This window comes from Camellia sinensis, chromosome 10 (genome assembly GCF_055761805.1).
Source record: "Camellia sinensis isolate YWXY chromosome 10, ASM5576180v1, whole genome shotgun sequence".
Classification (NCBI taxonomy): domain Eukaryota; kingdom Viridiplantae; phylum Streptophyta; class Magnoliopsida; order Ericales; family Theaceae; genus Camellia; species Camellia sinensis.
In genome coordinates this window covers 90,126,889-90,150,303 of record NC_138970.1, presented here as the reverse complement: position 1 = coordinate 90,150,303, position 23,415 = coordinate 90,126,889, and the positions used below count along the sequence as shown (strand labels likewise).

General features: G+C 35.8%; 1 protein-coding gene across 1 annotated transcript; it reads right to left on the bottom strand.

The window, feature by feature from the left end:
* Positions 1-395: 395 nt before the first annotated feature.
* On the bottom strand, positions 396-1,418 carry LOC145800544 (UPF0481 protein At3g47200-like). The gene has a single exon (XM_082890237.1). It carries the CDS (start codon positions 1,416-1,418, stop codon positions 396-398), a length of 1,023 nt encoding a protein of 340 aa, XP_082746363.1.
* Between the last annotated feature and the right edge of the window lie 21,997 nt (positions 1,419-23,415).

The window sequence follows — 23,415 nt, the reverse complement described above, 5'->3', positions numbered from 1 at the left end:
ATTATCGCAATTTATTCCAATTTAAAGACAAAGCCATAAAGTAGGCTGGTAGGATACCATAGCAGGACAAAGTGAAAGATGAGAAAAGGATCATGGGAGATTCCTACTCAAGCTTTTCTATGCTCTAATAAAACACTTTTGAGTTGCTAGGGCTAGCTTATCATGCATAAAGATATTGGTTTATATAAGCATCCATCATTTGTATAATTAAAACTCTAATTAGCTTACGTTGTGTTTGGATCATAGATTTTGGTAGAGATTTTGAAAGGAAAAGGGAAAAGGTATAGGTGAAATGTGAATGAAATATAACTACATTTCACCCTCATTTTTCCTTTCCCTTTCCAAATCCCTACCAAAAGCCATGATCCAAACTCAACCTTAATGGTTCAGGACTATTAGCTATGGTGGACCTTGTAGCTCAAAATGGCCATGATTGTCTGTATGGTTGTCATCGCCAGCAGAACAGAGGCAGAGACAACTGAGATGGATGACCATGGATTGCTAAAATATGTGCGCCTCAGAGTTGCCCAGTTGCTGCTATAGTAGGCCTCCACTTCTCTAAATTGCTTAGAGAGGTAACACCCCCTAATCTTGAAAACAACTTTCTCTCCCAATTTCCTGAAAAGATGAGCAACTTGTAGATCATTGTAGGAGAAATTTGTGATAATTCCATTGTCACAAAGGAATGTAACATCTCTGCCCGAGCTGATGAGACAACTCATGAAGGCAATGTATTCAGAAAAGTACATAGAGGAACCTTGTGGGCTGCATTGTTCCAAGGCAACACAGTTTATAAGGATGGTGCTGGTGAAATCATTGATGGTTATTGGTGGGATTTCTAGCACCCCTTTGTGGAAATTTATGTCCAAGAAGCTACCATTAATATTTTTTTGTGGCATAAACTTGATCCCAGCAAGCCGGAGCCGTGTCACACATGGCATTGACTGATCGGACAATGGGTGATACTCTTGTGAACCATGTGATGACGGGCAGAGGTTGATTAAATTCGGTGATATTCTTATTTGGATGTTGCTGGAGTTGCAGGATGAGATTGAGCAGGGGAGGTAGCTTGAGTGAAACAAGTCAAGTAGATGATTCTTGGCTAGGTCGTGGAATTTTATGTTCTTTAGTAATTCAAGGGACCTTGGCAGGGCAAGATTAAAGAACTTTAAGGCTTGCAAACTTAAGAGGTCACTGGTATTGCCAATGGAGAGATTGAATAACCTCTCAAGAACGAAGAAGGGAAGTTGGTTTTCAAGCTTCAGGAGGTCTCTAATGAGAATCTGAATTAACCATGTCTTTCTGAACAATAGGCTGTTAGCATTTACAGAGTCTTCACTCTCAGAAACTTGTTGGAAGAGCTCAATGATAAAGCAACCATCAAGCATCATCATCTCAATGAATTGCTCACTTGACATCTCAATGGGCTCTGAGTACCATGTTCTTGCCTCTCTCTCTAATTCTTTCATGGCCTGCCTTAGGTGCACAGCATGCGGTTGATTTGTTCGGGAAAGCAAGGAATGAAGAAACTGCCATTTGTAACTTTCAAATTCTAAGACCCCATCTTTGCTGTGGTGATAAGGGCCTATTGACACAATTTCTGGCTCAATGTCCCTAGGACTGCTGATTTCTATGAGGCTTTGAGGGACTTTGCATATGAAAGCATTGTCTTTCTTTTAAGTTTTGGATTCCTTCTCTTCTAATTTCGTTCAGGCGCCTCTGCATGTGAATGATAGATGCTACGTTAGTGGATTCTTCTATTTCATTGGTAGAGCGAACTGGCAATTCTTGGTTGCTATCTGATTCCGCTATTGTAATGGTTTGATGCTCTCCATTCTCCATTTGTTTGTTTGTTTTTTTTTTTTGCTCTCTCTTTCCCTTCCACTATTTCACATATGCATGCTCAAGGTGGAGTGAGACCTTAGAAAGCTTGTTAAACAAAAGGTGTTTTCTTGGGGTTATCGTCACCTCGCCAGCTTTTACTATGAAACTGAAGTGAAGGTTTCAAGGCAAAGAAAGAATACAACAAAAATCTCTTCATTTTCTGGAAATTTCCCAGAAATTAATTTTTATTTTTTATATTTTTAGAAGCATCCCAGAAATTACTTGAGATTAGGTTTCAACAACTGATGTCAAATATATAAATATTTTTTTGGGTGCAAGGTCCTTGAAGTGGACTTACCCACCAGCTATTCACTAGGAAACTGAGGGGAAAGGTTTCAAGGCAAAGTAAAAGTGGTGTTCGACAATAATAGTCACAAAAAACAAAATAGATTTTTTAGTCTAATAAGACAAAATATCACATCCAAACCATAATTATAACATTTTTTCTCTTACAAAATAGTCAAAAAAGTCAAAAGTCCTTCTCAAATCAGGTTTTTTAGCTTCAGGCTAAAAAAGTCAAAAAGTCAAAAAGCCAATCCACTTTCCAAACGGAGGCTCTAGTTTAAAATTTGGGCTAGCTATGTCTAACTTGGAGGAGATTTCAACCCAAAATATATTTCAGTACATCCAATTTAAATTCATAAATTTTAATTTATATTATATCCTATTGTGGATTTATTAATAAGGACAACAAATATTTAACCGTAAAATAAATTTTTTTTGCTCATGGTACACCATAATAAATTATTTTTATTCAAATCTCTGTATTTTTTTCCCCAAGAGATCAAAGTTATTTCTTCTTTATCTTCTTCTTCTTCTTTCCTCCAAAATTTCAATCCACCCTACTAAAACTCACCATTATATGTACATACACTTAAAAAGTATAATATTTGTAAAAAAATATTGAAAAAAATTTAATAAAACAGGTAAGTTAAGCAAGGTAGCAGAGCATTTCCCATTCAAGCATTTTATCAAACACATAATAATCAACAAATTGGAATAGCAAAACAGTAAGAGAAGAAAGAGATACAAAAAAGCAGAGGCAAGGCAATATGCTATGCAAACAAGTGATTAGTCATTTTAGCAATGTTCAAAGCAAATTTTTTTTTTAATTTTTTTTTTTTAATTTTTTGATTTATAGAATCAAACTGTATTGCTTCATGATTAGATGAGAATTTTGAGATATAAACAAAATTGAGCCTTTTTTTATTTTTTATTTTTATTGGGTGCATTTGCGATTCAAATTAGGTCTTCCATCAGCATATAAGCCATTATTTATCTCAGAAAGCAAATTAAACAATAGAGAAGGGAGAAAGGAAAACCCTAGACGTACGATGTCGTCGAGTTGGAGACAAAGGGGATCGAAAGATCGACCGAAGTGAAGGATGAGAAATTTGTCTGATTATGGAGTTTGCCTTTAGTTTTTTTAATTTGTTATTATATATTATTTGGGTTTACCTTTGGGGTACTTTGGGAAAAATAATAGGATGTATTGAGAGTTATATAAAATTTTAAATAATTGAATAAGGTGTACTCAGAAATTGAAAGTATTTGATTTTTTGGGTGTAAATAGAATCCCCTAACTTGGGTTCAACCTTCAACAGGCTTCTTAATGGTGGATCATAAATCTAATATGATCTTCTTGACTCCAAAGTTTATCAAAGAATGTAAACGAGGACCAATACTGCTTAGCCCAAACCCCAGTGGTTATGATTTTTTTTTTAATACATCTGGCATAGTGGTTGTGTAATACCCTTTGTGGTGTGTAATTTCAAATTTAACTCCTGTAGAGAGGATTTGAGATGGTGTCTATTTCTCTCTCATTATAGAGGTTGTATGTAATGGTAGTGAAGTGGTTGTTAGGCTTGTGTTTGGACTTAATATATTGGTAATTGGCGGTTAAGTAGGTTTTATTGACTTTCTATCTATTATGTGAGTTAATAGCCTGTTTTAAGGAAAAAAAATACTAACTAGCTAGAAGTGTAATAATCATATAGTTTGAGGAAATCATTAGAAAAGTAAACATATGCATATAGTGAATCTGGATGGAAAAAGCTGGACATACAACTTATTGAACCAAGTTCGACATTTTATGCTAAAAGAAAATGACCCGGCCATATGCTCCATGTAGGCCACTCTTTAAAGAGATAGTCATTTCCCTCTAAGATGGAACAGCAAGGCTCTGTTTGGAAATTTAGTTTTTTTAGTTTTTTATGAGGTAAAAAAGTTAATGTATTTGGAAGTGTTTTTAGTTGAATGGATAATTATGAGGGAAAAAAATTAATTGTCTTGTATGACGTAATCCTTTGTTATTGGGGTTAAATTTTTGGCATTTTTACTTTCTTTTTTCCTATGTGTGATTTTTTGGATTTTAGTCACTTTACAAAAAAACCCTTTTAAGTGTTGCTTGAATTTAAATGTCCACATTCAATTAGTATATTTTGATGCATAATTAACACTTATATACATGTTGGATGGCAAGATTAATATTTTTCAAAGATGTCATTTTTCTTTTTATATTTATTATGATGTGTATTTATAGTTTTCATGATTTAGTCATGGTTTAGGAGAGAGATTGAATTAGATTATGAGATTTAATTGAAACACTTTTTACACATTAGAAAATAAATTGACACAATTTAAATATTATAAATTACATATTGTAGAGGCTAAAAATATAATATATATTTTTAATAGCATTTACACATTTATTCCTGAATAATCCAAATTGGAGTTAACACAATTTAAGCACGAGTTAGGTTGAGGGACCAAATCAAAATACTTTTTATGCATTAAGGATTAAATTGACACAATTTAATAAATAAAAACCAAAATGGCAAAACTTAAATACTTTTTAGTCCTAAAAAGGTAATTAATTCTTTAATAATAATAATAATAAAAGAAGAAATACAAGAGTTTCACCAGAACCAACCAAACCAAGAGCAAAACAAAAGAAAAACCCACAAAATACATATAACTGGAAGACACATACAAACTTAACAAATAACAGTCTCCAGCTTGCGGCTTGCACATGTAGTGCTAACAACCTTCTAGAATCTATACTTCTTGAGCATAAAACTTCATTAGCTATCATCATCCTTGAACAAGCAAGAGAGTAAGCACCATGAAGATTATTGCGACGAACGAGAGAGATGTAACAACAATACAAACTCTGGGACAGAAAGCAAAAAAATCAAACGAACTAGATGTAAGTTTGCTGAAAAAATCGGAAGAGAATGAAAAATTCACATGTAATAGAAAGTGCGAGTGAGTCAACAACAAATATTAAGTGCAATAGAACAGTTTGGTAGAGAGAGAGAGAGAGAGAGGGAATATGTTTTGTATATTTGTTATATCTTCAGTGCTATACAAAGAGAGACTCACTCTCTTTTATAGAGAGGAGAGTACATAGAATGCCAAAGGCACCGAAAGCAGAAACAATAATCATGTGCTTTACTTTATATAACAATATAATATATGCTAATGTGACATCTATATTTACACTAACATCCCTCCGCAAACTCAAGGAGGGTAAGCATCAACCAGCTTAAGTTTGGAAACGAGATCACTGAAGCGACTAGGAGGACTAGGAGGATGAGCTTTGGTGAAATATCAGCAGGTTGATCGACAGAAATAATAGGGCGAAGCAAAACAGTGCCACGGGTAACATGCCGGTGAATGAAATGACAATCAATCTCAATATGCTTGGTGCAATCATGAAAAACATCGTTGTGAACAATCTGAATGGCACTCTGATTGTCACAATAGAGAGAGGTAGCACCAGAAGAAGAACACCCATACCAGCAAGGAGCCAGCGAAGCCAGAGAAGTTCCTAAGTAGTATCAGCAAGAGCTCGGTATTCAGCTTCGGTACTAGAGCGGGCAGTAAGGGATTGTTTCTTGCTACGCCAAGTAAGAAGAGAATCCCCTAAGAAGAAACAGAAACCCGTGGTGGAGCGTCAATCCGTAGGATCCCCAGCCCAATCATCATTAGAAACAACACACAGTTCAAGAGAAGAGGAAGCAGAGTAGTAGAGGCCATGGAACAAAGTGCCTTTGAGGTAGTGAAGGATGCGGAGTAGAGCAGTATAATGGGGAGTACGAGGAGCCGACATGTACTGACTAACAATGTGAACAGCATAGGCAATGTTAGGACGAGTCACAGTGAGATAGACAAGACTACCGATGAGCTGGCGATAAAGAGTAGCATCTGAGAGGAGTGAGACAAATCTGAGGATCAACTGGAGTAGAGGTAGTTTTGCAATCGGTAAGACCAGCACGGGCCAGAAGATCAGATGCATATTTGGCCTGGGACAAATAGGAACCAGTAGAATCATGGGAGACCTCAAGGCCTAAGAAGTAGTTAAGAGTACCAAGGTCCTTCATCTCAAACTGACGGTGGAGAAAACATTTGAGGTGAAGAATACCAGCTGCATCATTACCAGTGATAATCATATCATCCACATAAAAAAGGAGAAGAGTGGTACCATGAGGAGTAGTCCATATAAATAAAGCAGAGTCATAGGAGCTAGAGGTGAACCCGAAGTCATGAATGGAAGAACTGAACTTAGCAAACCAAGCGCGGGGTGCTTGCTTGAGGCCATAGAGGGAACGTTGTAGTTTGTAAACCGTATGAGGTAGAAAAGTAGACACAGGTGAAGGTTGCATGTAGACCTCCTCAAGAAGATTACCATTAAGGAAGGCATTCTTGGCATCCATTTGAAAGAGCTCCCAGTGGCGAGCAGCAGCAACAGCAAGCAAACTGCGAACAGAGGTAAGTCGAGTAACAGGGGAGAAGGTCTCCTCATAATCAATGCCATATTCCTTGTTGAAACCCTTGGCAACAAGACGAGCTTTGTAGCACTCAATAGAGCCATCAGAATGAGTCTTGATTTTGTTGGCCCATTTGCAGCCAATTGCAGTCTTGCCAGGAGGAAGATCAACAACATCCAAAGTATGAGTTTTGTCAAAAGCCTGAAGTTCATCTGTCATAGCTTGTTTCCAAAGAGGATTAGTACAAGCCTCACGATAGGAGGTAGGTTCGTAAGTAGAAAAGGCAACAGACCCAACAATATAATCACGAAGATGAATAGGTGGTTGAGTTACCTGGTGCGGCCGACCTGTGGAAGGATCGGTAGGGGGAAGAGTTGGTGAAGAATGAGGAGACAGACTAGAAGGTGCAAGGAGAGGTGGACCATTAGGGAGAACAGTCTGGCCGGGATCAGGGATCAACAAGGGCGTCTCGATGAAGGAGGAACCTGTATCAAAGTTATTAGAGAAGAGATTGAGGGAAGGATTAGTAAAGATGACTGGAGTGGAGAATGCGGGTAAGTGAAAGGAAGAGAAAGAGGAAAACATTTTTGTGCTCCCAGAAAACTACATGACGGGAGATACGAAGACGCTTAGAGAGAGGATCTCAATAGCGAAAGCCTTTATGTTCAATCCCATATCCAAGAAAGCAGCAAAGATGAGAACGAGGTTCAAGCTTGGTGTGTTCATGGAATTGAAGCAGAACAAAGTAGGCAGAGCCAAAAACCCGAAGATTGGTGTATGGAGGAGGAGTGCCATGTAGACGTTCAAAGGAAGTTTGATTATGGATGACAGGGGAAAGAACGCAATTGATAGTGTACACAGCAGTAAGGGCAGCTTCCCCCCGAAAGTTTTTAGGGCAGGAAGATGAGAGAAAGAGAGCGCGAGTAGTGTCAAGAATATGCCTATGTTTCCGTTCAGCACTTCCATTTTGTTGGGACGTGCCAGCACAAGAACGATGAGGTTGAGTACCATGACTCTGAAGAAAGGAAAGGAAATTGGTATCCTGATATTCCATAGCATTGTCAGGGCAAAAACTTTTAATGGATTTGAAAAATTGGGTGTGGACCATTTTGGCAAAGCTATAATAAAGATGTTTAAGTTTAGACCGAGTTTTCATGAGAAAAATCCAAATAAACCGTGAATAATAATCAATAAAAACAACAAAATAACGAGATCCCCCCATGGAAGTAGTAGGAGATGGGCCTCAAATATCCGAATGTATGAGATCAAAAGGAGCACGGGGAAACAGAAGTACTTTTATTGAATGATAAAGCAGGTTTTTTGCAAGTTGACAGGGTATACAATCAAAAGTATCTTGAAGTATAGAACCCAATTGACCACTAGAAACCAAAGACTTTAAGCGACTAACAGAAAGATGTCCTAAGCGACAATGCCAAAGATGAAAATGAGATAAACAGGAAGCAAATGCAGGAGTAGCGATCTGTGGGAAGTCCGGAACATAAAGTTGAATGAGTTCATAGAGACGTTCATGCTTACGGCCGATCCCAATAGTCTATCCCATCTGAGGGTCCTACACCAAATAACCATTAGCAGAAAATGTGACGATTAGACTAAGGTCACATAATTGACTAATAGAGATAACGTTTAAGGTTAGAGCAGGGATATGATAAACTTGAGGTAAAGATAACTGAGATGTGGAAACAGTCCCAACATGACTGACAGACATAAGAGAACCATCAGCAGTATGAATGGAGGGAAGATGAGTAGAGGGAGAGATGGAGGAGAATATAGTAGAGCTGGAAGTCATATGATTACAACATGCAGAGTCAAAATACCAAGAAGAGTTACCTGGAGTCACAGACAAAGCAGTAGGAGAATGTATACCAGAGATGGAGAGAAGCTATTTGAACATGGCCTCAACATTAGTTTGAGAAAAAACAGGGGCAGACGGAGCAGGAGACTCAGAGAAATCTTCAGAGACAGCAATAACAGTGTGATTAAACTGACGATTAGAGCTCTCCCTAGAAGAGCCACAGCGAGAGGAGTGGCTAGTGGAAGATAACTGAGATGGATTGTGAAAACAATCTTGCTGCAGATGACCAGGACCAAGTTTGTTGCAATATCGGCAGGATTGGACAGGGCAATGAACCAAAAAATGAGTAGAAAGAATTCCCCGATTCTGACAATAAAGGCAAGCAGTGGTCCGTTGGGTCAATGAGGGCCGTGACTGAGGAGTGGCAAGAACAGAGTCCACATGATGAGTCTGGAGAGTACCAAGACGAGTCTCCTCAGATAACAGCTCAGAAATAGCCTGTTTAAGAGTGGGCAATGGAAGGCGATGAAGAAGAGAGGCACGTACGGGCTCAAAAGAGGGAGTAAGAGCCATGAGAAAGTGAACCAACTGCTGCTGATTACGATAGTTAGTGAATAAAGCAGCATCTTCAAGGTGAGGCCATGCCAGTTCTGAGAGAGCAAGCTAGTCCCAAACAGAATACATTTGAGAAAGAAAGTCATTAATAGACTGATTGGTTTCTTGACGCATGCGGTGAAGTTGATTTTGAAGTTGATACTGATGGGCAAGACAGGTAGTCTAATATCAATCTTTCAAAAAATCCCAAATGGCTTTAGTAGGATTGGGAACAGAGTCAAGTAAAAACGGCCAAACTAAAGACTAATAGAGGGAACAGAGATATTCCGAAACCAAGTAATGATCTGGTAGTTTTTACTGTCCCAGTCTTTGAGTCGGTCTTCATATTTGGCAGTAAGTTCAGCATCATCTTTCACCGGTTTGGTCACATCCTCGGTGATAATACACCAAAGTTTCTGTCCTTTGAGGAAGAAAGACATGGCTTGGGCCCACAGTACATAATTGGAACCATTAAGTAGAACATAAATTAGATAGGAGGCATCATGGCGATCCATAATAAAATTGGAGTAGGGCTAAATAAATAAGAACAAGCCTGTAGGAGCAAAATTTGGTAAAACAGAGTGTACTAGTGAGTCTGGAAGGTCGAAAATAGCTAGGAAAGGAGATGCTGATGTTAGCAGAGGGCCGGATGATATCAGCGGCGCACAATAGCAGCCAGAGGAGCGGTGCACAATAGCAGGGACGGCGTGCGGCGCACGTGCAGTGCAGCGCAAGGGAGCAGAATGGCGTACGCAGGCGCACAATAGCAAGACAGTGTACGCGCGGTGCACAGCAGCAGGCACGGCGCACGCAAGGGGTAGGGCTGACTTCAGAGATGACATGAGCACGCAACGGAAGGCGCGTGAGAGCGCGTATGAGAGTGGCGGCGGAAGCAGAGACGCGTCGAACACGGAAGTGGCGCGTGAGGGTGCGTGACGGAGTTTCTGGTGACGTGGGTGGTGCCGTTGGAATCGTGAGGAAATCCTGAGCAGGGTGGTAGGAAGATACACCGGTTTGGAAGCAGTTATGTAGTGCCACTGTGTACGGTACTAAGAACACAGAGAAAAGAAACTCAGCTCTAATACCATGTAACAATAGATTGGTAGAGAGAGAGAGAGAGAGAGAGAGAGAGAGAGAGAGAGAGAGAAAAGGAATATGCTTTGTAAATTTGTTATATCTTCAGTTCTATACAAAGAGAGACTCACTCTCTTTTATAGAGAGGAGAGTACATAGGATGCCAAAGCACCGAAAGCAGAAATAATAATCACGTGCCTTACTTTACATAACAATATAATATATGCTAATGTGACAACTATATTTACACTAACACCAATAAAAAAATCTAAAATGAAATTGGATTAGACATCTCTTGCCTACAACTCATCCAATCAATGAATGAGAGATTTCAACCTTATTATAGATGATATCGCCACATGGTATCTCTATTATGCCTAGTAAGTGTGTAAGCCATCATGGATGTGTGTATATATATAACCACATCTATGCTATATAATTTATTCCATTTTAAAGGAAAAGATGAGAGACCCAAACAAAATAGGCAGACAAGTTAACATAGAAGGATAAAGAAAAAGAAGAGAAAAGCATCATAGGAGATTTCATGGGACAACTCAAACTTAATATTATGCATAAAGATATTTGGGTGAGATAAACATTTACCTTTTATACAGTTAATTCTGATCAGCATAACAGTCCAGAAGCATTAGCTATGGGGGAACTTGTAGCTCAAAATGGTTGTGATTGTCTGTATCGCCGTTAGCGCCAGCAGAACAGAGGCTGAGACGACTGAGATAGTTGACCACGGACTGCTAAAATATGTGTGCCTCAAAGTTGCCCAGTTGCTGCTATTGTAGGCCTCCAATTCTCTGAATTCGGTTTTTAGGTAACACTCTCTAATGTTGAACACAACCTGCTCTCCCAACATCTTGAAAAGATTAGCAACATGATTATCATTGTAGGAGAAATTTGAGATAATTCCGTCCTCACAAAGGAATGTAACGTCTCTACTTGAGTTGATGAGACAACTAATGAAGGCAATATATTCATAAAAGCATTTCGAGTCGGGCTGTGGGTAGCATTGTTCGTAGGCAACACAGTTAATTAGGACAGTGCTGGTGAAATCATTGATGGTCATGGGTGGGATTTCTAGCACCCCGTTGTGGAAATTTATGTCCAAGAAATTATCAGCTTTTTGTGGCCTAAACTTGACCCCAGCATGCGGGAGTCGTGTCATGTCACACATGGTATTGACTGATTAGACAATGGACGATACCTTGGTAATCCATGTGATCTTCTTTTGCAGAGGTTGGTTAACTTGCTGAGGTAGCTTAAGCAAGGGAGCATGTAAGATTTAATAATACATGTAACCATAATAATAATGCGGAATTAAACTTTACAGGATCTTGAATTCAATACAACTCAAGAATAAAACGAATATACATTTGTCAGCCATTGAATTAGAGAAGTTGAGAAAATACCCCTTAGAGCTGAACCTTTAATTTTGGCTCACCTTCTTCTCTCTGTCTCTCTTAATTAGGATGACTATAAAACTTAAAGTGATGGAAAAATACTCATGATATGAATGGGGAGTCACCCATCCTTATATAGAGGAGAGGAGAGGGCCAGATAAACTCTATCAGAAGAATTCCTAATCCATCAAGGTTTCCTTCTTATCTTAGAAGAGTGATTATATTAAAATTCTATTTACTGAACTTGATCTCAAATATTGACTTTATCTATTTGTGGAGTCCAAATAAATTAAAACATGTAGAAAATATGTAGGTTATTGGGCCATACTAGAAAAATAAATCCAACATTCTCCCACTTGGCCCATTAAGCCGATTATGATGCAATTATGAGTTTTTTCAAAAATATGCAACTTAAAAAATTTTGACTCATTGGATTCCACACTAAAAACTTTGACATGTGATCACGAATTTTAAAAAATAGCCAATAAGTTTAGATATATTAGAAACTATAATACTGTGATTACTTCAGATCACCAATGTGAGTCATAGCGGTTATATAACATTTATGTCATATTTCCTTCTCTGCACCACACCATTGATAACCTTCACCAACCCAGTCCTTTATTGGGATATATAATTATTTGCTTGAAAGGCCCCTGTAATTTGTCTTGTTAAGACATTTCCTGTTTATCAATATTCAAAATAATGTGTACACACACTTTTAGAAACAGGAAAAACAGAAACAAAATTATTATTGCGCAAATAGTGTCAAAAAATAAGCACTTATGATTAACCATACACATCAAGGGTTGCTTAAAAGACCCGTCCTGATAACATGCTCTTTGTATGTCTTTGGTGGCAATCCCTTTGTGAATGGATCAGCAATCATAAGAGAGGTGCTTAAGTTTTCAATTAACGCTTGTTGTTTCTGGACTCTCTCTCTAACAACCAAGTACTTTACTTCCATGTGTTTGGAACCACTGGAGTACTTTCCATTCTTAGAGAAGAAAACTGCTGCGGTATTGTCACAATATATCTTCAGCGGCGTGGCAATTGAGTCAACAACACCAAGTCCTGAGATGAAATTTCGCAACCATAAAGCATGATTTGTAGCCTCAAAGCATGCCACAAACTCAGCCTCCATAGTAGATGAAGCAATAGTGGACTACTTCACACTCTTCCATGAAATTGCTCCACTAGCTAGTAGAAAAACAAAACCCGATGTAGATTTTCTACTATCAAGGCAACCAGCAAAATCTGAGTCTGAGTATCCGATAACTTCCAACTGTTCTGATCTCCTATAGGTGAGCATATAATCCTTTGTTCCCTAAAGATATCTCATAACTTTCTTTACTGCTTTCCAATGTTCCATTCCAGGATTACTTTGGAATCTTCCCAGCATTCCAACTGCAAAACTAATATCTGGCCTGGTACATGTATGGGCATACATCAAGCTCCCTACAGCTGATGCATATGGAATGTCCTTCATTTGTTTTCTTTCCAAGTCATTCCTTGGACACTGTTTTTCACTTAATTTATCACCCTTCATGATGGGTGCATCACCGGCTGAACAAAACTGCATATTGAATCTCTCCAAAACACGATCAATATATCCTTTTTGAGATAGTCCTAGCAATCCTCGAGATCGATCCCTAAAGATCTCTATGCCAATAACATAGTTTGCCTCACCCATATCGACCATTTTAAAGTTCTTGGAGAGATATTCCTTGGTTTCATGTAATAAGCCAAGGTCATTACTAGCTAACAAAATGTCATCCACATATAGCACCAACATAATGAACTTGCTCCCACTAACCTTCAGATATATGCACTGATCAACTGCATTTTCCTTAAATCCGAAAGAGGTAATTGTATCATTAAACCTTAAATACCATTGCCTAGAAACTTGTTTAAGGCCATATATGGATTTTTTTAATTTGCAAGCTAAATGTTCTTTACCTTTCTTTGCAAATCCTTCGGGCTGCTCCATATAAATTTCTTCATCCAAATTCCCATTTAAAAAAGCACTTTTCACATCCATTTGATGCAACTCTAAGTCATAATGAGCTACCAATGCTAGGATGATTCTAAGCGAGTCCTTCTTAGATACTGGAGAGAAGGTCTCTGTATAGTCTATGCCTTCTTTTTGAGTAAAACCTTTGGCAACAAGTCTGGCTTTAAATCGTTCGATATTGCCGTTTGCGTCACGCTTGGTCTTGAAGACCCATTTACACCCGACCTTTTTGCAGTTATTAGGCAATTCGACGAGATCCCAAACACTATTCTGTTCCATGGATTTTAACTCTTCATTTATAGCATTGACCCATTTAGAAGAATCATCACTATTCATGGCTTGTGAAAATGAGACTGGATCTTTGTTAATCCCAATATCAAAATCAGATTCCTGTAGATACACCATGTAATCATCTGGAATAGCAGGCTCTCTTTCCCTCTGAGATCTTCTCAGAACTTCCGGTTGTGGTGGTTCTACAATATTTTCAATGGTGGTATCTTCATGAAGTGGTGAAACATGAGGTGGTGAAGGATTTTCATCATGTTGTTCGTTTTCCTCAGCCTGTGGAATAGTCTGAGGAACAACAACTTTTCGATAAGGGTCAAATGTTGGCACATCTACCCTAATTTCCTCGAAATTCACCACTCGTGTTTTCTCACTCCCACTGATTTCACCATTCTCTAGGAATCTAGCATTACCAGTCTCCACTATCCTCGTACTGTGATTAGGACAATAAAATTTGTACCCTTTAGACTTGTCTGGATAACCAATGAAATATCCAGATATTGTTCTTGAGTCCAACTTTTTCTCTTGTGGGTTGAAGATTCTTGCCTCTGCTGGACAACCCCAATATGTAAGTGTCTCAAACTAGGTTTCCTACCAGTCCACAACTCAAAAGGAGTTGTTGGGACCGCCTTACTAGGAACCCTATTTAAGATATACATTGCAGTTTTTAAAGCTTCACTCCACATTGAAATAGGTACAATTGAGTAACTTAACATACTCCTAACCATATCTTTAAGTGTACGATTACGCCTTTCAGCAACTCCATTCTGCTGTGGCATACCAGGCATTGTATATTGAGCACAAATGCCTTTCTTTTCTAAGAATTTGGCAAATGGGCCAGGATTTTGGCCTGACTCATCATATTTACCATAATATTCACCACCCCTGTCTGATCTCACTATTTTAACCTTTCTATCTAATTGTCTCTCGACTTCAGTTATGTACACCTCAAGGATGTCAACAGCCTGAGACTTTTCATGAATTAGATACACATATCCATAATGTGAGAAGTCATCTATAAATGTGATAAAATATTTTTCACCACTAAGACATGGGATGTTGAGTGGCCCGCAAATATCTGAATGAATTATCTCAAGAAGCTCATTACTTCTTGTGGCACCTTTCTTGGTGTGTTTGGTTTGCTTTTCTTTAATGCAATCCACACATATCTGAAAATCAGTGAAGTCTAGGTTTTCCAAAATCCCATTCTTCACCAATTTTTCAATTCTATTTCTGGAGATATGCCCCAACCGTCTATGCCACAAGATCGATGATTTTTCATTAATTAGACCACGTTTTAAACCAATATTCGAAAGCAGAGTTACTAATGATTGTGCAAACTCATGATTTAAGGTAATTTTATATAAACCATCACATAAATTACCATAACCAATCACTTTTGAATTAAACATTAAATTGAGTTTTCCACAATTAAATAAAACTGAATATCCAACACGATCCAATTTGGATAACGAAACTAAATTCCTAGAAATTGAAGGAACATAAAAAGTGTCTTCTAGATCCATCTGATGACCCGTCTCTAAGATCAGTCGATAGGTTCCTACAGCTACGACTTCAGCTTTGAGACGGTTCCCCATATAGACAAATCTTTCACTTTCATTTGGTTTCCTGGTTGAGAGGTATCCCTGCATGTCATTTGTAATGTGGGTCGTGGCCCCAGAGTCAATCCACCACGTATTAGAAGGTACTTCAGCAAGATTTGATTCATAACAAACAAAAGAAAATTTCTTACCTTTCTTTTCGAACCAAGCCTTTCGCTTGCTGCAGTCTTTCTTCACATGTCCCTTCTTGCCACAAAGTAGCACTTGACAGTGAAACCATTCTTAGCCTGATTTTCTTCCCCAGGTTCATTCTTTTTCTTTGGTGAATTTTTCTTTGATTTTACAAACTTACCCTTCTTTTTCTTTATAGCTCCATGAGTTACAGCCAATTCAGTTTGACGTCCTTCCTCCCTCAACCTCACTTCCTCCTGAACACACATATTAGTTAGCTCATTCAAATTCCACTTATCTTTATTGGTGTTATAGTGAATTTTGAATGCGCTGTATTGTGATGGAAGTGAGTTGAGAATAAACTGCACGAGGAAAGTTTCATCAACTTGCATTCCTAAAGTTTTAAGCTTTGCAGCTTTGTCAGCCATATTGAGGATGTGATCCTGAACTCCTCGGTTGCCATCATATTTCATTGTTGTCAATTCAGCCATAATAGTGCCAGTAAGTGACTTGTCAGCAGATCTAAATCGATCTTCAACAGCCTTTAAGTATTCCAATGCATTAACAGTTTGAGGTAAGGAGGTCTTGATGTTATTTGCAATGGTCATCTTCATGAACATTAAACTGAGTTTATTGGACTTTTTCCAAGATTCAGAAAGGGCAACTTGTTTTGCAATACTATATTCATTAATGTCTGCAGGTTTATCTTCAAGCAATGCCATATCGAGGTCCAACACACCCAGTGTTAACTGAACATGTTCATACCATTCCGAAAAATTCGAGCCAGTAAGTAGAGGGACGCCCGATGCAAGAGAGTGCAATGAGGTGGGAACTTTTACTGAAATAAGATAGAACAATATACATATTAAAGCTTTGAGAATTATGATGAACTATTGATATCACATAAGTTTTTCCTTTGGGCAAAACTTAGGTATATCTATTGTCCATTAGTCAAGAATCACTTATGTAGGTCTAAAGTAATTTATGCAATTTTTCAGCTAGTCATGTTACCTTTGGGTATTCAATTCTAATCTTTCAAATTACATAAGTTACATTATCCTACCCAGTTCATAATTATTTGAAAGTGACTCTCCTTTGGGCTAGTCTTAATCTCCTAATTATAACTGCAATTGAGAATATTATCGACCTTAATGTTACCCTTTTTAACAATTCTTTTATGTAGTTCTATATTTATAAGTTTTACAAATCTAGGCCACTTTGGCAGCTACTAAATTAGTAAACCCTATGAATACGGAACTAACCAACAATATTCTCTATTCATTAATTTTGAGTTATTTAATTATCATTAATTCAATCACAATTTTAATGAGATCACTATTTTTATGATTTCTAAAATTTCTTTTATGTGATTGCTATTACCAATATAATAATAATAACTCTGGATGAACAGGAATATTTATATATGTATTATAACAATCATGAATATCTAAAATAATGGTTAATAAGAATTACACCTAATATGAATTAACCACTTTAATATTTAATATTCAATGTCATAAAATTATATCATGATATCAATTTTAAATCATGAAAATATATAAATATTTAACAATAATAGACAATAAGTGTGCATAATTAAACAAAGCAAAAACATAATCCTCTAATGTGATACAATCAAATAAATATATTTATTTAATAGTCCGAACGATTCAGCAAAATTCTAAAATTGCTTTTAATCTATGCACTTTATCATAACGGCAAGCAATACACTCAATTCAATAACATATTATGATGATTATAAAAATTATTATCACTAAAATTGATAATAAATCAAAACATGCATATGAACAGCATATAGAATTACATAAAAGTTTGCACCTAACATATCGCAAAACAAAGTGAGTGAGGGAGTCCATGATGTGCATACTTAGTTATGATTTAGAAATTAGGAATGAAATCTTCTTTCACACAACCTTTGACTTTTAACAACACAAAATAGAGTTTCTTTGATGCATAATGAATATAAAAGAGATTAGATGTACCATTCAGACACTGCCTAATAAATATGGTATGCAGCTTACAAGGTTGAACATACAGCGTATATTCAAGATAACCAACACATGCCGAGAGTTCAAACCTTATGAACAAAAAATATGTTGTTATGAATAATTATAATTATAATATAATAACAATATTTATAAATATATTATTATTCCAAGGTGTATTGATTCACAAACTAAAGCTCTGATACCACATGTAAGATTTAATAATACATGTAACCATAATAATAATGCGGAATTAAACTTTACAGGATCTTGAATTCAATACAACTCAAGAATAAAACGAATATACCTTTGTCAGCCATTGAATTAGAGAAGTTGAGAAAATATCCCTTAGAGTTGAACCTTTAATTTTGGCTCACCTTCTTCTCTCTGTCTCTCTTAATTAGGATGACTATAAAACTTAAAGTGATGGAAAAATACTCCTGATATGAAAAGGGAGTCACCCATCTTTATATAGAGGAAAGAATTTATATAGAGGAAAGAAGAGAGCCAGATAAATTCTATTAGAAGAATTCCTAATCCATCAAGGTTTCCTTCTTATCTTAGAAGAGTGATTATATTAAAATTCTATTTACTGAACAAATATTGACTTTATCTATTTGTGGAGTCCAAATAAATTAAAACATGTAAAAAATATGTAAACTATTGGACCATACTAGAAAAATAAATCCAACAGAGCAATCTTCTTGTGGATGGGTAGCTTGAGTCGTGGTATCTTAACGAGGCTTGCAGTTTTTTTGGGACGCAGTAGCTACGGTAAAACAAGTCAAGTAGATGACAGCTCTTTTCATAAATGGAAACTTGCCGCTGTTCCTTGAATGATTCAAGGGACCACGGCAGGGCAAGATTAAAAAACTTTAAGGCTTGCCAAACAAAGGGTTCACTTGTATTGCAATTGGAGAGACTGAATAACTTCAAAAGAACGAAGAGGGGAATTTGTTTTTCAAGCTTTAAGAGGTCTCTAATGACAATCGGAATTAACAATGGCTTCTTGAGCACTAGGCTATTGACAGTCGCAGAATCTTCACTTCTGCAAACTTGTTGGAAGAGCTCAATGATAAAGCAACCATCAAGTAGCATCATCTGAATGAAATCAGCATTTGGCATATCAATCGGCTCTGAGTATTGTGTTCTTGCCTCGCACTCTATTGCTTTCATGGCATGCGTCATGCTCAGTAAAGAACTCTGCGGTTGTTCTATTCGAGCAAGTAGGGAATGAAGAAACTGCCATTTGTAACTTTGGAATTCAAGTACATCATCTTTGTCGCGGTGATAAGGGCCTATCGACATTTCTGGCTCAGTGGCAATGCTGCTGATTCTTTTAAGGTTTTGAGGAACTCTGCATATGGAAGTGGAGTCCTTTTCCGTTGTGCTTTGAATTCCTTCTCTTCTAGTTTCTTTCTAGTGCTTCTGTATGAGAATGAAACATGCATTGTCACTGGATTCCTCTATTTCATTGGTAGAGCGAACCGACATTTCTATGTTGCTATTGGATTCCTCTATAGTTATGGCTTCATGCTCTCCATCTACATTTTTTTTTCTCTCTGGCTCTCTCTTCCCCTTGCACTATTTCACTTGTGTAAGCTGAAGGTGGAGTGACCCTTTCTCATGTTCAGCGCTCAACCAGAAAAGCTGCTTAAATAGTGCAAGTCCTTGAAAAATCTACTTACTATTCACTAGAGGAAACCGAACGGATGGTTCAAGGCAAATAAAGGATGAGGGATCATGAAATTTTTTCTATGAAAATGATCATGAAAGATTTATGATTTTTGAATTACCTTGACTAGTGTGTGGTGCTTTATTCTAAGTGTAATTCAAAAATTACAAAGTTTTTATAATTATTTTTATGAAAAAATTTTCATGATATTTGGCCTGGCTGGTAAAGGAGTGTACACTAGACAAAATTTCTTCACTTTTTGGAATCAAATTTCCCTGATCCTACTTCAGACGCGGTTTCTTTTTTCGGTACATCGCAAAAGGAAAACATATTCAGACGCGGTTTCAATCAATTATGTTGCGATCAGGTGTTTGGCAACTTTATTTTTGGATTTTTATTTTTTTTTATTATAAGACAAATATTTTACAAAATTAAAAAAAAAATAAATTCAAACAAAATATCACATCAAATCTTATAATAATTTCACTTTTTCTCTCATAAACATCACATCCAACCACAAAAAAATTCAACTATCTTCATAAACAAAAAAAAAATTCAAATAAAATCCTATAACTAAAAAAATCTACAAAAAAAATTCATTTTCCAAACACCAACATTGTACCAGCAGCAGTAACATGGATATCAAGAGGTTATTTGGTGGTTTACGAGAGTAATGCTCCATACCACTTCACACTTGTCAAGTTATCTCCAAATATTTAAAATATATATATATATATTAAATTTCATAATTTTAACCACTAATATTTAGAGTGATTTGAAATGTTTTAAATAAATGTACTTTTTGACTTTTTATAAAAAAATAATATTTAGAAAAGTTTAAAAAAAAAGTGAGTAGAAAAATGAAGCGAAAATATTGATTGATGTGATCCAAATAAATGTGTATATATAAAAAAAAATTATTAATTTTTTAATACATGCCAAACATCTATCTATCTATCTTCTATACTATTATAAAGTGAACACCTCTTATGGTGTCTTGAAGCCTTTGTTTCTTATGCCTTTGTTTTTTAGATGAGATGAGAGGATTTGAACCTTAGACTTATATCAAATGAATAAGACTTTTACCACTTAACTAGCACACAATATATAATAAATGTTTTATTTTATTTTTATTTATTTAAATTGTACACGCATCGCGTGTGACAACCACTAGTTTACTAAATTGAGACACCATGTAACGATGCACCAAAACTACTGCTGCATAATTTTTCCATGGATATCTCTGAACGAAGCTTCATAATTGAAGATTTGCCGGTTGACTCATCGTCACGTATAGAGGCGACTCCGCTTTAATCAAGGCTCGGTTTTATTTATTTATTTATTATTATTATTTTTTAAAATTTTTAATTTTAGACTTTTAAATTTAATTCGATGAGTGGAATTAAGAAATTAAAAAAAAATTAAAATTTTTCAAAAGAAGTCCAAAAAAGCCAAAATGAGTAAAAAATAACAATTTTTTTTTTGACTTATTTTGGCTTTTTTAATTTTTAGTTTTTTTTTTACTTTTTAAATTTGTCTACGGAAGACGGATTAGAAAAAAAAAAAAAATTGACATAATTTTAAAGTAAAAATTAAAAAAAGAGATCGTTTTTTCAAGTGTTTCCAAACACGGACAAAAAAATTAAGGAAGAATTTTTTTCTAAGATCTCTAATATTAAGATTTTATAGAATAAATGATATATAATATTTTCATAATAATTGGGATCTGTCAACATTTTTACAAAGAAAATTCGATACAGAGAAATTTCATCACGATACAAAAAAATTCAATTTTTACATAGAATTTTTTTAATTTTCTCTAGTATAATCACAAAAAAATTTCACCAAAAAATCTTAATTAATAAAAAATATATATATTAAATCTCCCTTACTATTTAAAGTTAAAAAACAATATTCTACTAATTTTTTGTTATTATTAAAGTGGGTGTAAGTGAGAGAGACCCCGGCGGCCCCCGGGGGGGGGGGGGGGGGTGGGGGTTGGGGTATATTTTACTAATTTTTAAAAAAAAAATGAGTGAGACTTATTTTTTGGAAAATGATAGAGAGCTCTAATTATAGAGCTCTAATTTGAGCTCTAATGATGTGTCAAAGCAAAAAAAAAAAAAAAAAACAAACGAAACAAAGCACAAACATGGTGGGACCCATATTCCCATTAGAACTATTAGAGCTCCTATATTAGAGCTTTAAAGCATTTTTGTTATTTTTTTAAGAACCCCACAGCCCCCAAAGAATTGGCTTGGCAGGAGAAATCACAGGAGAGATAGACGTTACCGAAAGGCTGAAAGGGAAAAGATTGGGAAAAAGGGTATATTGGACACTTCACTAAAAAAATCATGTTTTACCTTTTGTTTGGCACAAATTAAAATGGGATTTTTTTATTCAAATAGTCACAAAAAGATAAAATAACTTTTTAACTTAATAAGATAAAATATCACATCAAAGTCATAATTATTTCATTTTTCTCTTACAAAAATTAAAAAATTTAAAAATCTATTCTAAACGAGACTTTTTAACCTAAATTAAAATAATCAAAAAGTCAAAAAATTAAAAAACTAATCACATCCCAAACAAATCCTTAATCATAATTTTGAAAGATTTCCCACTGTCTAAGAATAATTTCTTCTTAGACTCACTGTCAAGTAATTTTCTCTTCTCAATTTTAAAATAAACACTACTTTTTTAGTACTATATATATGATGGGGCTTCCAGTAACATGAAACTAGTTTTATATAAGAAAGTTCATGTCAATGCAATTAAAATTTCACATGGGAAAAAAATATATATTTTAGTAATTTACCTTTAATATTTTTTTAATTTTTAATTTTATTTTGTTTTTAAAAAATATTTTTGCTTGAATTTTTTTATCAAATATTTAACTTTTTAGATACATCTAAATTAGATGCAATTAATATATATATAAAGGGGTGTTTTGAAAAGTTGGTTAAAAGTTGACTTTTTGACTTTTTTTTTTTTTATTATTTTGTCTTTTGTGAATAAAAAATATGAGAGGCGATTACAAGTTAAAAGCTAGCTTTTAATTGGGTTGCCAAAGCAACCCAAAATAACTAAAATATATAAGAAAAAGTTCATAAAAAGAAAAAAAAAAAAAAAAACACATGAAAATTGTATTTTTTTTTATGGCCAAATGTCCGGACTAGTTTACGCACATCTCGACTAATCCCGAGATCTACGCAAAACACCACCTCCAAGCAGATCGGGCAAATCTTGGTCAAAACTCACAAGCATGGCCCCAATGAACGGATTGCTCTTAATGGGAGTTATACTTAACAGCTAAAAGGAGCACACTTCTAAATCTTAAATTGCATCTACTAGACCAAATGGACAATAAGAGAGAGGTCATCCAGCAAAAGCAAGCACCATGACACATAGGGTGGGTGTTTGGAAAGTTAGTATTGTTGTTCAAAATTGTGAAATTAAATAAATAGATTTATGAAGAAAACAAATTATATACCAAGAACATATGCTGATAATTACAACTAAATTTCAACAGAAATACACAAAAAACAATAAAGGGTAAAGAGACAAAACCGAAGCCTGCACAGAAGCAGTTTCCTTAAAACAGATTTCGCCGCCTCACGGGTCGAGTGCTTGAGGAAACCCGGCGTCTGTCTCCTAAGATACGACGGTCAAAACCAGCTACGGCAGAAGCACTATCTGTCTAGCTTAGCGAACAAAATAATGGCAGTACTCTCTCACAATAGGAACTATCAAGCAAACTGACTTGTAAAATGGAAGCAAAAATTTCTATATTGAAACTTGACAGGAGGGTCTCAATTTATACATGTATAGGGGAGGGAGGAAAAGCCTCCAGCCTTTAAGGCTAGTCATTAAAACACCAAGCATCCATAGCCCCTTTCCACAAAATGAAAAGTATGGATGCCCAAAGGATTCACACCCTTTAGCAAAGAAAAAAGATTTAAATACTCTTTAAAATCCTATTCATGAATCTAACATCATGAAACAATTTCTTGACAATTTCTTATTCAAAACCCAATGGTTTTTGGCTCACTTGGACCCAACACAAAAAATGGTTAGGACCCACTTTAATATTAAATTAAAGTCCCCAAAAATCATTTTTTCCAACAATCCCCCACATGAATAAAAATTGACC